At 39.5% G+C, this 17323-nt stretch overlaps 1 protein-coding gene across 1 annotated transcript in view; it reads left to right on the top strand.

The window, feature by feature from the left end:
* slc13a5a (solute carrier family 13 member 5a) overlaps positions 1–17323 on the top strand; it is a gene marked incomplete at both ends in the record, with an annotated part of 30016 nt that overhangs the window by 10555 nt on the left and 2138 nt on the right. The window contains 4 exons of the mRNA XM_080435943.1: positions 7300–7394; positions 8136–8251; positions 8343–8504; positions 13416–13553. Of these exons, the coding sequence (XP_080292069.1) occupies positions 7300–7394; positions 8136–8251; positions 8343–8504; positions 13416–13553 (511 nt within the window). The remainder of the gene's footprint in view (positions 1–7299; positions 7395–8135; positions 8252–8342; positions 8505–13415; positions 13554–17323) is intronic.

Raw genomic sequence — 17323 nt, 5'->3', positions numbered from 1 at the left:
ATTTGGTCGCGGACCCTCATCTCAAAATATTTTGTTCCAGGGACCCCCCAGAAGCAAAGATTTGAGTTTAAAATTATTTTTTTTTATTTAAAAATATTCGCTTTAAAATAAAATAAAATAAAATCATAATTTGCTTTTCAAGATTTTTCAAAAATAGCAGATCTACAAGCTCATAGCGCTCAGTGCTGCGCTATGAGCTTGTATACCTGCTTGAATAGCCAAAGTTTAAAATATGGATAAAGTGGTTACACAGATACTTTCCCGGTTTGAGTGCAATACACGTGACATGAAGTAACAGAACATTGCACCCGACCTATGCCACTAAGGTATGATAACCATACTGCATGATTGCATTTGACTTAATTATGAATTGAAATCGCTTTTGAATTTCATTTTCACCATTATAGAATGTTCACGATTACTGAACATTATTCTATACACAAGGGGGACAAGGGCCACACGTTTCGTGCAATACAAAATGTCAGTATTGGACCATGAGTTACTAACTAATGCAACTAGAGTAAGGTACTTAATATGCATATTAACTGATCCATTACATCAAAGAAGTAGCTAGGGTTGCAGGGACCATTTTTCTCTTATGTCACAGTCACACTCATGGGATGGGAAAATGATATCCCCAAAGGAATGAGCATATTACCTTACCTTGTCCTTTAGCAGAGATTTTGGCCCAGGACAAAATTCCGGACTGACTAAACAAGGAAAAACACACACACACACACACACACACACACGCACACGCACACGCACACGCGCACACACAAACAGGAATCGAAGGTGAAATGCAAACAGACAAACTGTGTCATTAGGTCTGAGTTCTCCGAAACTTTCGCTCGCACCGCGTTAGGAGCTCATGCCGTGCTATGACATTGTACATCTGCTATTTTTGAATAGCCAAAGTATAAAATATGACAACAATTCTATTTGTTTCTCACCGTTATATTATTTTAGACAGTATTATTATAGTATTATTTTCAACATAAATTGCAAGGACGTGTTGAAAGTTGACCATTACCCAAGTCTACTACATTTGAGCTAATTTAAAACTTGTTAGCCAATTTCACTTTAGCCTCCAAGCCACGAGTCATTAATAAACCAACTTTTTACTAATACTAGACAATTTGCAGTGCACAAAGCCACGTGATCATGCAAAAAGGTGTGTTGAAGGGCATTACTTTAACCCATTCAATCCGGGAACGCATCTGTGTCACTTAAGATCTCTTGGGCTATTCAAAAATAGCAGATCTACAAGCTCATAGCGCGGCACCGAGTGACGTGCTATGAGCTTGTAGATCTGCTATTCTTGAAAAAGAAATTGTGAAAATGTGTGCAAATCTTTGAATATATATATACATTTTTTAACTCAAATCTTTGCTTCTGGGGGTCCCTGGAACAAAATATTTTGAGATGGGGGGGGGGGGGGGGTCCGCGGACAAATACATATCATTTTGGGTGGTCCTTGACATGAAAAGAGTTTGAGAATTTGGGATTTAGAAGACATTTGTAGAATCCCCAGAAGCAAAGATTTAAGTTCAAAAATCTCACTTTATAAAACATATACCGTAAATTTCGGACTATAAGCCACGACTTTTTCCCCATTTTTCGACCCTGCGGCTTATATAACGGTGCGGCTTATCTATGGATTTTTACAGCTAACGGCCACTAGGGGACCTCCTAAATCTATGGATTTTACACCCGCGGCTTATAGTCCAGTGCGGCTTATATATGTACAAATCATTCAATTTAGCTGCTGCGGCTTATATTCAGGTGCGGCTTATAGTGCGAAAATTACGGTATATTAAAAATGTCACGCTTTTTCAAAAAAAAATAGCAGATCTACAAGCTCGTAGTGCAGCATTCAGTGCCGCGCTATGAGCTTGTATATCTGCTATTTTTGAATAGCCCAAAGTGTAAAATAACGGTTATAGCTAAAAATCGAAAATGACACAGTACATGCGTTCCCCGGATTGAATGGGTAAAGGGAACACATGTAAAAAGTAGGTCAGAGAGTAACCCACCACTCACGGAAAATAACAACAGGACAAACAGATCAATGGAGATCATCATACACACTGTGTTCCGCTCCTCACCCCCTCGTGTGTCACCTGGTCATGTGACCTCTGAGTCTACGCTCGTAGCATCACTAAGAAACAAACCAGGTACTAGGAAGAATCAAAGGATGGGGCCCTCTCACGTTGATATAGATTTTATCTTATCTTATCTTGACACAGCTGGAGTGGATGTCCTATTTAACTCCTTTCATCAAATGCCTGTTTAAAGACAACTGGAATGAATAACCATGCGTTGAATTAGATCAGTCACCAGTCACCTTAGGTCCGTCTTGTATAAACACGCTATAAACAGATCAAAACAATTGTAACATAATTCACTATCTGCTGATGTTTGTCTTGTATGTATCAACTTGTCTTGTAACTGTATCAATTGACAGAATCTAAATGACCCAAAAAATAGATACATTGTGGAACTTAGAATCACTGTCAGCAGTGAAAAGTGGGAGGCTGGTGAATCTTACAAGTGAAGATGTGGAGACAGGAGCATACTGTAGGAATCCTCTTCTTAAAGCTGTAATCTGTAAATTGTCTTGATGGGTCTAGATTCTGATTCAGTACGATCAGATTCAGCACAAAAATGCCTTCTTTTTGATGATTTCCATGCAAAGTCATTTGTCATGATTTCTGAAATTGAGAAAGCAACTTTATATGCAACACCTGCCATTTACAACTGTCCAATAAACCCAGCAAAAACATCTGCATAAAGTAATTATTTAGCCATGGAGAACATAAATAAACACTTTTAAAGTGTCGTTTAGACCTTTATATTTCCCACAACTCGAGTTTGTTTCCCCACACCCAGAGTTTGTGCACCACCAGTCTAATTGAGTGCAGTCTAACCCATTGGTTCTCAAAGTGGGGTCCGGGGACCCCCAGGGGTCCTTAGGGGGGTACCCAGCAAAATTTCTTAAAATAGCATCACAATCATTTGAACCGCTTTAACCTTTTATACTTTGGCTATTCAAAAACAGCAGATACAGTATACAAGCTCATCGCGCAGCACCGAGTGCCACGCTATGAGCTTGCAGATCTGCTGTTTTTGAAAAATCGTGATTTTTTTTTTTGCAAACCTTTCAATGTATATTTTTTAAGAGAGCATTTTTAACTAAAATCTTTGCTTCTGGGGGTCCCTGGAACAAACTATTTTGAGATGGGGGTCCGCGGCCAAATACATATCATTTTGGGGGTCCTTGACATGAAAAAGTTTGAGAGAACCACTGGTCTAACGAAGGTGTTGCTCAGAGGGTTGATGAAGATTCCCCTCGTCCTCACACGCTCCATTCACCCGCAGGTCTGTCCTCCCTGCTGTGTCCTCTTGGCAGGTCCTTGTAGTTGTAGATGACCCTGTGCTTTTTGTCACTGGGTCCATGCAAATAGAAGTCAGACTTTGGGGACATCCCCATTCATAAAGTGGCAGGCATTACAACATAGCATGCTGCCATCAGTGGTGTAAAGTAACTAAGTACTTAAGTACAATTTTGAAGTATTTTTACTTTACTGGAGTATTTCCAATTTTCGGTACTTTTACTTCTACTCCACTACATCTCAGAGGCAAATATTATACTTTTACTCCACTCCAATTATTTGAAAACTTTAGTTAGTAGTTACTTTGCAATTATCAATTATTATAAAACACACATTAACCACTGTAGCCCTATTTTATACGTAGGCTATTTGAAAATAGCAGATCTACAAGCTCACAACGTGTCGCGATGCCACGCGTTGTGAGCTTGTAGATCGTCTATTTTACAACTTTTACTTTTAGTACACTTTGATACCAGTACTTTTGTATTTTTACTCAAGTACATTTTGAATTCCAGACTTTTACTTGTAACGGAGTATTTCTATATTGCAGTATTGATACTTTTACTTAAGTAAAATATCTGAGTACTTTTTCCACCACTGGCTGCCATTGAGCACGTCACAACAGGTTTTATGTCACTGGGTTTTTGGCGGTTGTCAAAGTTGGGTTTTCAAAGTTGTCAAGTTTTGAGGGGTTTTCAAAGTTGTCAAGTTTTGAGGGGTTTTCAAAGTTGTCACTGGGTTTATTTTGGGTTGTTGTCACGAGTTTTTTTTTTGGGGGGGGGGGGGGGGGGGGTTTGTCACTGGGTCCATGCAAATAGAAGTCAGACATTGACTCCATGTCCATGGTGACATCCCCATTCACAAAGTGGCAGGCATTACAACATAGCATGCTGCCATTGAGCACGTCACAACAGCACATGAGCAGCAAAGAGGCCTATAGACTTGGCAGAAGTACAGGGAAAATAGTTGCCAAATACAGTTTGATGCTTCAAATACTTTTTTTGTCTGTCTGACAAGTCTTTATATGCTTAGCTATCTACCTGTCTCTCTCAACCACCCAGTGGTGGAAAAAGTACTCAAATGTTTTACTTAAAGGAGAATTTTGGACTAACGTTTTCTTACCTTTTCTATGACGTTATGATATCTTAGGATGAATGGTACAGTAGAACATTTTCATAACTCTGAGCCGCCACAGCTTAAAAGGTGCGCGGATAGGCCTTAGGTTAGATCACATATTTTAATAGCTTTTTAAAAAAAAAAATTTGGTGAGATCTGACGTTCATAGTGACAGAACACTATGCAACCAAAAAAAAAAAAACAGAAGTCTCGCCAGACGAGATTTCAGTCTCGTCTAGCGAGACTTCTGTTTTTTATTTTTATTTTGGGGGGGGGACAGTGTTCTGTCACTATGAACGTCAGATCTAAAAAAAAAATAAAAAAAATAAAGCTATTAAAATATGTGATCTAACCTAAGGCCTATCCGCGCACCTTTTAAGCTGTGGCGGCTCAGGGGTGGAGTTATGAAATTTTTCTACTGTACCATTCATCCGAAGATATCATAACGTCATAGAAAAGGTAAGAAAACTTTAGTCCAAAATTCTCCTTTAAGTAAAAGTATCAATACTGCAATGTAGAAGTACTCTGTTACAAGTAAAAGTCCGGAATTCAAAATTGACTTGAGTAAAAGTACAAAAGTATTGGTATCCAAATGTACTTAAATTACCAGAAGTAAAAGTACTAAAATGTTTGAAAATAGCAGATCTACTAGCTCACAACGCGTCGCATCGCGACGCGTTGTGAGCTTGTAGATCGGCTATTTTCAAATAGCCTAGGTATCAAATAGGGCTAAAGTGGTTAATATATGTTTTATAATGTAATCGTTTATATTTGCAAAGTAATAATAATAATAACTAGAAAATGTGCTCCTCGGAACACAAGTCTCTGCCAGCAGACTTGATTTGTACTGGAAGGTACTGTTCCAATCAAGACTGATTGATCCTGTCTTACCTCACTTCAAAAAATATAAATCGCTTTTTGAAGTGACACACCTATTTATAGGATTTTATTTCGTCATGCCTCCCTCTAGCCAATCAAAGGCATTGGTGTCAACATATTGACACGTGTCACGTGGAGCTTGACCAATGTTAGCTTGGCTAGGAGGGAGGTGAACACACAGCGGCACGAAGCGAAAACATACTCTCCGCCTCTGGCGGAGACAATAATACATACGATTTATATAGCGCTTTTCTAAATACTCAAAGTCGCTTTACATAGCAGAAAAATAACAACTTTATTAGAATTGACTAGTTAAAAAGGATTAAAATCTATAAAAGAAAAGTACGATAAAAAGGAGGGGCAGGGGTTGGGGTTTTATGTAGGGAATGCGATTCTGAAAAGGTGGGTTTTGAGTGTGGTTTTAAACATGGTGAGGGTGGGAGCAGCTCTGATGTGAGCTGGGAGTGAGTTCCACAGTGTGGGGGCAACCACAGAGAAGGCCCTGTCACCCCAGGTTTGTTTATTTGTCCAGAGGGTGTCCAGGATGTTGTCATCACCCGACCTGAGGGAGCGGGAGGGGGCATGGCGTTTGATGAGTACAGAGATGTAGTGGGGGGCCTGGTTGTTGAGGGCTTTGTAGGTGGTGATGAGTATCTTGAAGTCAATTCGATGTTTGACTGGGAGCCAATGAAGGTCACGGAGGACAGGAGTGATGTGGTCTCTGGATCGGGTCCTGGTGAGCAGGCGGGCGGCGGAATTTTGTACATACTGAAGTTTATTGAGGACCTTGGTGGTGATGCCATAGAGTAGACTGTTGCAGTAGTCGAGGCGGGATGTAATAAATGCGTGTATGAGTGTTTCAGCAGCAGTGTGTGAAAGGCTGGGACGGAGGCGGGCAATGTTGCGGAGGTGGAAGAAGGCAGTTTTGGTGATGTGGTTAACATGGGACTGGAAGGAGAGAGTGGGGTCCAGGATGACACCCAGGTTACGGACTTTGTTGGAGGGGGTGACAATGGAGCCGTCAATGTTGAGGGAGAAGTCCTGAGTGGAGCGGGTGATGGAGTCGGGGCCAATGATGATGATTTCTGATTTATTGCAGTTGAGTTTTAAGAAGTTTGTTTGCATCCAGTTTTTTATGTCGGTCAGGCAGGAGGTGAGGGTGGAGTGGGTGGTGGGAGTGATGGCTGAAAACTAGTAACTAAAGTTTTCAAATAATTGTAGTGGAGTAAAAGTACAACATTTGCCTCTGAGATGTAGTGGAGTAGAAGTAAAAGTACTGAAAATGTAAAATACTCCAGTAAAGTAAAAATACCTACAAAAAAATCTCAAGTACAGTACTTGAATAGATGTACTTAGTTACTTTAAACCACTGCACACACCTTATGTATATTTTATATTGTTGTCCTTATTATGTGACTTTTACATATGTTTCTTTCTCTGTTCATATGATTATATTGTGTAACTGCAAATCGTTGGGAACTTGTACGGATAGTAATTCCACCCACTCCTTTACACCTGTAAACTTATGACGTGACGGTAAACTAGATGTTGTAGTTATTGCCTCACAGCAAGAAAGGTCGGGTTCCACTGGGGGCTGACTGGGACCGTTTGCATGTTGTTCACGTGTGTGTGTGTGACTTTGATTGTTTGAATTGATTGAAATTTTTATTAGGCAAAAGAATGTAAAACAACACAGTTACATTTATAATACTTTTGTCTAAAAGGTCCGACCAAAAAAGTCCTTGCGGACTTGTTTCCGTTGGGGTCCTTGAATTAATTTCATAGACATATATATAGTAGCAACCAAACAGTTCAAAAGTCAACATAAAAATACAGAGAAAAAAAATACCACTATGTACAAAATACACTATAAATAAAGTACAAAAACTGTGGGTTTTTTTTACCGTAGGTTTGTGACTGATGCTACTGTGGCCGTGTTTGTGGCTGTCCTACTGTTTGTCCTGCCCTCTGAACCACCTCGCTTTTGGAGGGCCTCGGACCCAGGTACAGACAAACACACACTCTCTCACTAATCTATCTCTTTCCTATCTGAGGTAAGTATGAACCCCAGGCCTCTTTGACCCTCACAAAGTCAAATCCTCCCTTAATTGAGAGTGTCTCAATTGTTGTGAATGCACCCCATAAGGGTTCATTTGGACCCCTTTTATTTGATTGTAAAAAATGTTTACACCTTCACAGAGTTCAATGAACACTAAGGATTTAGCTGTGCATACTGTATGTCAGGGGTCTTCAACAGGGGGTCCGGGACCCCTAGGGGGTCCTCAGAGTTACTCCAGGGGGTCCGCATAATCTTTGTGATAGGATTTTCTTTTTATATTAACCACTTGAACCCTAGCATCTCTATTCTGATGAACATTAGCCGAAAATAGCAGATCTACAAGCTCACACGCGTTGTGAGCTTGTAGATCGTCTATTTTCGGCAAAGAGGTTTGGTGTAGAGGGGAAAAGAAGCAAATCAAGTACAGGTATTGAATGTTTAAGTGGTTAAATGTCTGAAATGAACAAAATATATTAATTTACACAGCACTGATGATAGTCAATGAAGCTGTCTATGAAATCTATGAAAAAGTTTAATCTGCAACACAACTGTATGCAATGTATGGGGGTCCCTGCTTCGTCTCTCTCTCAGCTAGGGGGTCCTTGGGCTGAAAATGCTGTGTGTGATTGACAATGATTGCTGTCCAATCAGACTGAAAGATGACAGGTGTGTGTTTGTCCTATCAGACGTGTCCCACAGTCCCGCCCCCGCCCTCCTGACTTGGCAGGTGACTCAGAAGAAGATGCCTTGGAACATTGTGCTGCTTCTGGGTGGAGGCTTTGCCATAGCGAAGGGTAGCGAGGTGAGTTTTTTTTTCATGCGCGCGCATGTGTGTGTCACAAAGATCTCCTGGTGTCATTACTGTGTTTAATACGTGCCTCTATATTTCCTAGGTGTCAGGTCTCTCCCTCTGGCTGGGGTCTCAGATGACTCCCCTCCAAACCATCCCTCCCTGGGCCATCGCCATGATCCTCTGCCTCCTCATCGCCACCTTCACCGAGTGTGCCAGCAACGTCGCCACGGCAACGCTATTCCTGCCCATCCTGGCTTCCTTGGTATATAACAGTGTGATACATACAGTACATACATACAGTACATACATACATACATACATACATACATACATACATACATACATACATACATACATACATACATACATACCGTAAATTTCGGACTATAAGCCGCGACTTTTTTCCCATTTTTCGACCCTGCGGCTTATATAACGGTGCGGCTTATCTATGGATTTTTACAGCTAACGGCGACTAGGGGAACTAAATTAAATTAAACATTAAAACACCCGCGGCTTATAGTCCAGTGCGGCTTATATATGTACAAATCATTCAATTTAGCTGCTGCGGCTTATACTCATGTGCGGCTTATAGTGTGAAAATTACGGTACATACATACATACAGTACATACATACATACACACACACACACACACACTGACACTGACACTGACACTGACACTGACACTGACACTGACACACACAGACACACACTCACACAGTACATACATACATACATATTATACATTCCCACATACATAATCATAATTATGTACAAATAAGATACGGGCACATGCACGCACACACAGATGTCATTAGGGATCGTCAGTCTTCATATGAAGTCGTGTCTTCACATCTTGAACGCGTCACCTCTTCCTGTCTCTCCACCGTTTGTCATGCTCACTAGCAGATAGTGAGAGATAAAGGAGCAGAGACACACACTTTGTCATCTGTTTTATACACAATCACCAATCTTAGTCGAGTGTAAACGAAACATAGTGACGTAAGAGTATATGACATTGATTCAAACAGAACGTATTGGACATGACAGATCTTCCCGCCACAACACATCGTGACCTTTTGATTGTGAACAATCAAACAAAATAGTCGCTTAACTCATACAGTAGTTACAATGCAAAGTGTATTAAAGGACAATTCCGGACTAGCTTTTTTCTTACCTTTATCTGATGTTATTATATCCTAGAACGAGTGGTACAGCAGAACACTTTCATAACTCCATCCCGAGTCCACCGCAGCAAAAAAATTTGAAAGATGATCCTTGCGCTAAATCGCGATATTTTTTTTAAAAATATCTGATGTTCATATTGACAGAAAACTCTCCACAGTGTTTGTGTTAGACGCGCCCCTCCCTCCGGAAGTCTCGCAAGACGCGATTTCACACGTGATTTCATCCAAGTCCACTTGTAAACACTACGGCGGACCATTTGGGACACAATGACATTGGGTCATTATGAATGTCAGATTTCAACTAATCTCTCAAGAACAGATTCTGCTCTGCGTTGGAATCTGTCGTGAAGGCTCGTCATAACATGTACGGCTACAAGTGGGCGTGCCTTCAGATCAGGAAGCAGGCCGCGCTTTACCCAATGTAGTGGGCGGGATTCACGTGTCCGTCGATCCTTCCCCCTCGAAACAAACCCAAACTAATTTAACAATGGCGTCCGCGGAGCAGACAAAACCACGGAAAGATATTCACATTTTAACTTACTCTTTCATCATAGAAACAAGTGGGCTTATAACCAAAACGATCCATGTTCTCTGGGAGAAGTGGTGTTAGTGTTCCGTGTAGAAATATTGTTAGTGGGCATGAAAACATAGTGGCACCCACCGGAAGTGAAAGCTGAAGGCAGACCAAAACCCCGGTTTCCTTTGCGCACGTGTGCTACGTTGTCATTGTCCCAGAGCCAGTGAGAGATAGTACAAACAGCAGAGGGCGCTATTTTTCATTCTCACTGGCTCTGGGTTCCCAGATTGGATTTCAACAAACAAAAGGTTTCGAGCGATAAAAATACGCGATTTAGCGCAAAGGACCATCCAGCTCACATTTTTAGCTGCGGTGGACTCCGGATGGGGTTATGAAAATGTTCTACTGTACCACTCGTTCTAGGATATAATAACATCAGATAAGGAAGATAAGGTAAGAAAAAGGCTAGTCCGGAAATCTCCTTTAATTAAACAAATACCAACATTTCGACAAAAAGTGTCTGCACTTATACCGGTATATGTTGTATGTCAAATAGAGAAAAACGCATCACAGCGCTGTGTTACGAACTTGTAGATCCACTGTATTTGCTGAATATTTGCCTATTTTTGTTCGCCTGTTATGACATGCCCAGAGTAGAAACGCCTAGGGTTCATGTGGGTTCGTTTTGAAATGAGATACAGATTATTTTAAGAATTTGATATCTTCTCTTCCTAAATTAGTGCTGGCATTAAAGTTAAAGCTCACATGATTGGATGTTATTCCCGTTGCAAGGTCATTATCTTGAGCCTTCTGCTGTGTAGTTGTTTCATATTGGAAAACAAATGTCAGGAGAAATTAACACAATAGCAAGCAAAGCAAAGATATTGCTTGAAAAGGTTACAATCAAAGACTGTATCAATTGACAGAATGTAAATGACCCAAAAAATATATACATTGTGGAACTTACAATCATCACCGTCAGCAGTGAAAAGTGTAATCCGTAAGTTTCATGTCTTACCCTGGATTTGAACACTGGTCTCCCACGTGGGAGACCAAATATCTACCATTCTTAAAGACAGAATCCCCGCGTTACCAGGGAATATATATATTGAGCTTGTGAGCTTCAGGCAGTACTTCTTATCCACCTAGGTGTCTCACCTGACAGCAGGGTCTAAATGTTTCCGTGGTAGAGTAAAGAGACCACCTCCGACCACTGCAGATGTACATCACTAGTTATATATTGTATAAACAAACTCTGCCATACAGATTCGTAAAAAATACGGTTTTATTCATTAAAATACGTTTCGGATTGCAGCTTTAACCATGATCTTATATTAGGTTTCCCCCTTGTTAATCCTGGAATGTGCTGAACAGAACATCATAATGGCCCAAATGGAAGTACTCAGTCAGGCTCCCTGTTGAACAGCATCTTTAAGGCAAGAATGAAAGACGGCTACAAAGAGCAGAGGAGAATAGCACTGAAAGAAAAGAACCAGATAAGACAAGAGTGAAAGAAAGGAAAGGGCAAAAAAGGTGAAACGGAAGAAGGACCGAGACAAGGAGACACACACACACACACACACACACACAGAGGGGTTATTCTGTATAATAGGGCCTATTAGAGACCAGGCAATGGGCCTGAGTTGGCAGCACTGTGTAAAGGGGAACCTTGTCCACACGAGGACACCAAATTGGCCTTTTATCAGGCTTTTGCTTTCTTTGAATGCATTTCTAATTTATTTAAATAGTTTACAGTGGAGTGACAGGATGGGCACAAGATGATCATACTCTTGATGTTGGAACATATTAGTACTTACTGCAACTTTACCCACTGAGTGACTGGGACACTGCTTGAGTCAGGCATGTGTCCAAGTATATTTTGTACTAGCTCAAAATAAGGTTATGCACATTAAATAAGCACAAAATAAGTTACAACATAAAATGGAAATAGTCTTGCACTTGCTGTGCCAATACCTTTACTGTACAAAGACACAAACAAAGGTGGTTTGCGTCCCTGCACTGTAAATGTTTATTCCTTTTTATGATACAATTATATTTTGTACACATGGATTCTATTCATTTATCAGACTTAACCCATTAAAACCGGGAACGCATTTGTGTAACCACTTTAACCATTATTTTATACTTTGGCTATTCAAAAATAGCAGATACTGTATACAAGCTCATAGCGCGGCACAGAGTGCCGTGCTATGAGCTTGTAGATGTGCTATTTTTGAAAAATCTTGAACATTTGTCCAAATCTATGAATGTATATGTCACAGGTAAATTGGCATTCCAGGTAAATTGGAAGTGGAGCGCTTGTTTTTAGGCGCGGGGCTGCGAGGCGAGGCTTTGATGCGAGGACGACAACAAGAACATAGCAACAAGGAAATGCAAGCACCAGCCTCAGTGGCGCACTTTGATAATCATTGGACTCCCCATCCACTACCACTAGGAGCCTGGGTTTGACTCCCGCTTGGGACATTACTTTTTCAAACAACCGCGGACTACTTTTTTTCGCCGATAAAGTATAGTTTTGGACCATGAGTCCATGACGGAGGCGCGCCGACTCAGCAGACCTTGAGGCCAAGGAGTCGCGCCCGAGCGCCTCCAGGCGCGAGTGCCCGCGACGACCGGCCGATGGTCTGCTAGTCGACTAAAGCGCCGTCCGAGTTATGTACCGATAGGCACAGAATCGTAAATGATGTTGTGGGGACTGCGTTTGCCCCAACTGCCACTCACTGCACTAACATAGCCCGCCAGCACCACCCCCTCGCCCCCTTGTGCTTCAACTGCATGGAATATGGCTGTTTGCGGGTGTGTGTGTGTGTGTGGGGGTGTGTATGTGTGTGTGTGTGTGTGTGTGTGTGTGTGTGTGTGTGTGTGTGTGTGTGTGTGTGTGTGTGTGTGTGTGTGTGTGTGTGTGTGTGTGTGTGTGTGTGTGTGTGTGTGTGTGTGTGTGTGTGTGTGTGTGTGTGTGTGTGTGTGTGTGTGTGTGTGTGTGTGTGTGTGTGTGTGTGCGTGCGCGCGTGTGCGTGTGTGTGCATGCGTGTGTGCGTGCTCGTTTGTGCGCGTGTGTATGCGTGCGTGGTGTGGGGCTCATGTCTGGCTTGCATTGCCCTCTAGCGTTGATTCTACAGAATTGCCTGGGGGGGGGCGGTGAAAACAAGCGCTTCTTTTCCAATTTACCTGGAATGCCAATTTACCTGTAACATATATATTTTTAAAGGGATTTTTTTTACTCTTTGCTTCTGGGGGGTCCCTGGAACAAAACATTTTCAGATGGGGTCCGCGGCCAAATACATATAATTTTTGGGGTCCTTGACATGAAAAGGTTTGAGAACCACTGATATATATATAGCAACATGTGTTGTTTCAGAAAACTGTTAGGATTTAATTTGCCATTAATCTAACTTGACTTGCCATGAAAGTGATTTGGTTTGTTTGTGTGTTCCTCCCCACCATCCCAGTCCCAGTCTATAGGAGTGAACCCTCTGTATGTGATGATCCCCTGCACTCTCAGCGCCTCCTTCGCCTTCATGCTGCCCGTCGCCACGCCTCCCAACGCCATCGTGTTCAGCTATGGCTACCTCAAGGTGTCCGACATGGTGAGTCCACTCTCGCAACAGGATGCTATGCCATTCAGTAACGGTAGTAGGCCTAGTATTATTTGCAGTTTTAGCACTATCAGTAGGTGCAGGCATATTAGCCATAGTAATAATATAGCAGCAGTAATAGCAGTAGATGTAGCAGTAATAGCAGTAATAATAATTGTATGAGCTTGTCTCACCCAACAATTAGGCCTAAGACTGACTGACAGACAGACAGACAGACAGACAGACAGACAGACAGACAGACAGACAGACAAAGTACTCAAACGTTTTACTTAAGTAAAAGTATCAATACTGCAGTGTAGAAATACTCTGTTACAAGTAAAGTCTGTTAATCAAAATTTACTTGAGTAAAGATACAAAAGTATTGATATCAGAATGTACTTAAAGTACCAAAAGTAAAAGTCCCATGTCCCATTTTACAAGTTCAAAATGTATAAGAAATATGTATAAAGAATCTTTTGAAAATAGCAGATCTACAAGCTCACAATGCGTCGCATCGCGACGTATTGTGAGCTTGTAGATCGTCTATTTTCAAATGGACGAAATATATATATTAGGGCTGAAGTGGTTAATGTCTGTTTTGTGATCTGCAAAGTAACTACTAAGCTGTCAAATCATTGTAGTGGAGTAAAAGTACAATATTTGCAAGAAAGAAAAACTGGTAACACTTTAGAATAACTATTCGTTATAAGTAGTTAATAGATCATTCATAAACTGTTACTTAATGAGTTATTAATGACTTGTTAATCATTTGTTCATAGTTAGTTAAGGATTAATAACAATGCCTTATAACTACTTAATAGATCATTTATAAACCATTAGTTAATGAGTTATTAATGTCTTGTTAAATGTTTGTTAACAGCTACTTAAGGAGTTGTAACCATGACTTATAGATAGTTAATAGATTAGTAACAAACTATTAGTTAATGAGTTATCAATGACTTGTTAAATATGTTTTAATAGTATGTTAAGGATTTATAAATATGCATTATATATAGCTAATAGATCACTCACAGAGTATTAATTAACTGACTTATTAACTGTATGCTGATTATTTATACCTATGTCTTATGAATGCCTTATAACTAGTTAATATATCCTTTATAAACCATTAGTTAATGAGTTACTAATATCTTGTCAAATATTTGTTAACAGTTAGTTAAGGAGGTATAACTATCCCTTATAGATAATTTATATATTACTCACACAAACTATTAGTTAATGACTTGTTAATAACTTGTTAAATATTTACTACCTGTATGCTAATGATTTATAACTATGCCTTATATATGTTCAAAGGATTATGAACAAGCTATTAGTAAAACACTTACTAATGGCTAGTTAAGTATTTGTTAATAGTTAATATATGTTATTGGGTAGTTATTCTAAAGTTGCAACTACTCCTCATTTACTAACATGAGTTACGTATGTGTTAATGGTTAATTTATGTTATTGGGTAGTTATTCTAAAGTTGCAACTACTCCTCATTTACTAACATGAGTTAAGTATTTGTTAATGGTTAAAATATGTTATTGGGTAGTTATTCTAAAGTTGCCACTACTCCTCATTTACTAACTATTAACAAATACTTAACTTACCTTTTACAAATCAATTGTTAATGATTTGATTCCCATCTACTAATACCACAGACACGTTGTACAACAGCAAATGGGTGGTACAGAAATTTGATGTGATACTGTGGACATATTTCACATTTTGGTACCTCAACCTTGCTCTATATTTTACAAAATAAATACCACAGATGAAATAATGAACAATGTATTTTTAATGAATAAAGAAAACAGTTCAAAAATAACAAATGCAGCCATCTAAAATAACAATAGCAAATAAAGAAATATTCATATCAACAGTAATACAGTAATTAGAAATAACCAAAAGGGATACCTTCATAATCCCATCATAATCCGCCTCTACAGTCCAGATTACATATAGCTTTAACCAGTGGATATACAGCACACACATTAGCTTTAGCTTTATAGCAGGCCTTCTGCAGTAAGCAGTATGGCCACAGCAACACCATGTGCTAAAATTGTAGCTATGCTAATATTGTAGCTAACAGGCTAATAAGTGTTCCCAAATTATAAATCTTACTCTTTTTAATCAAACAAACACAAACAAATTCTTTATATTAACTAATAAACACAACAGTTCATACAGTTTGAATGGTTTTGCACTACATCACCTGAAATGCATAAAATAGAATACACAATGTATCAGATACAGCACAATGGTGTGTCTTGTTCACAATAACTGAACATCCTGCTCCTTTCAAAATAAAAGGCAGTTCAGCTTCAGAACTCCATTGAGACACACTGCCATCTACTGACACAAAGTGGTATTGATACTACACTACAGACTAGTGTAGTTGCATGAACTGCTGAACTGTATAGGACAATAAAATAAAAATACATGGAACATACATGGAACATACATGGAACATACATGGAACATACGTGGAACATTGCCAAAAATGGTAGATAATAAATGACAGATCTACAAGCTCACAGCAAGACGCATTGCAACGTGTTGTGAGCTTGTAGATCTGCTATTCCTGATCTGATATTTCTGGATGAAGAGAAACAGAAGAAAATAATTGCAACCTCACAAATTTCAAATTGAGGGTTATTGCTTCTAAAAAGGCCCAGTAAACACCTAGGGGTCAGTTATGAGTCCATTTCTGGTCATGGCCTGGAATGTTGAAAAGGGGCATTTTTCTTGAGTTTTTCTTGAGCTCACACTTGAGCTTGTAGATCTGCTATTTCTAATCTGCTATTTCTACTGAATGAAGAAAAACTGTTCAGTTCATGCAACTATACTAGTCTGTGTGTAGTACCAATACCACTTTGTGTCAGTAGATGGCAGTGTGTCTCAATGGAGTTCTGAAGCTGAACTGCCTTTTATTTTGAAAGGAGCAGGATGTTGTTCAGTTATTGTGAACAAGACACAAGAGAAAGGGCCATTGTGCTGTACACATTGTGTATTCTATTTTATGCATTTCAGGTGATGTAGTGCAAAACCATGAAAACTGTATGGACTGTTGTGTTTATTAGTTAATGTAAAGAATTCGTTTTTGTTTCTTTGATGAAAAAGAGTAAGATTTATAATTTGGGAACACTTATTAGCCTGTTAGCTACAATATTAGCATAGCTACAATCTTAGCACATGGTGTTGCTGTGGTCAACTGCTTACTGAAGAAGGCCTGCTATAAAGCTAAAGCTACATTTAATCTGGACTGTAAAGGCGGATTATGATGGGATTATGAAGGTATTCCTTTTGGTTATTTCTAATTACTGTATTACTGTTGATATGACTATTTCTTTATTTGCTATTGTTATTTTAGATGGATGCATTTGTTATTTTTGTACTGTTTTCTTTATTCATTAAAAATACATTGTTCATTATTTCATCTGTGGTATTTATTTTGTAAAATATAGAGCAAGGTTGAGGTACCAAAATGTGAAATATGTCCACAGTATCACATCAAATTTATGTACCACCCATTGGCTGTTGTACAACGTGTCTCTGGTATTAGTAGATGGGAATCAAATCATTAACAATTGATTTGTAAAAGGTAAGTTAAGTATTTGTTAATAGTTAGTAAATGAGGAGTAGTGGCAACTTTAGAATAACTACCCAATAACATATTTTAACCATTAACAAATACTTAACTCATGTTAGTAAATGAGGAGTAGTTGCAACTTTAGAATAACTACCCAATAACATAAATTAACCATTAACACATA

Source organism: Gymnoscopelus braueri (genome assembly GCF_963280865.1).
Source record: "Gymnoscopelus braueri genome assembly, chromosome: 8".
Lineage (NCBI taxonomy): Eukaryota > Metazoa > Chordata > Actinopteri > Myctophiformes > Myctophidae > Gymnoscopelus > Gymnoscopelus braueri.
The sequence above is the reverse complement of the archived record's forward strand: the minus strand, read 5'-3'. Positions and strand labels throughout refer to the sequence as shown.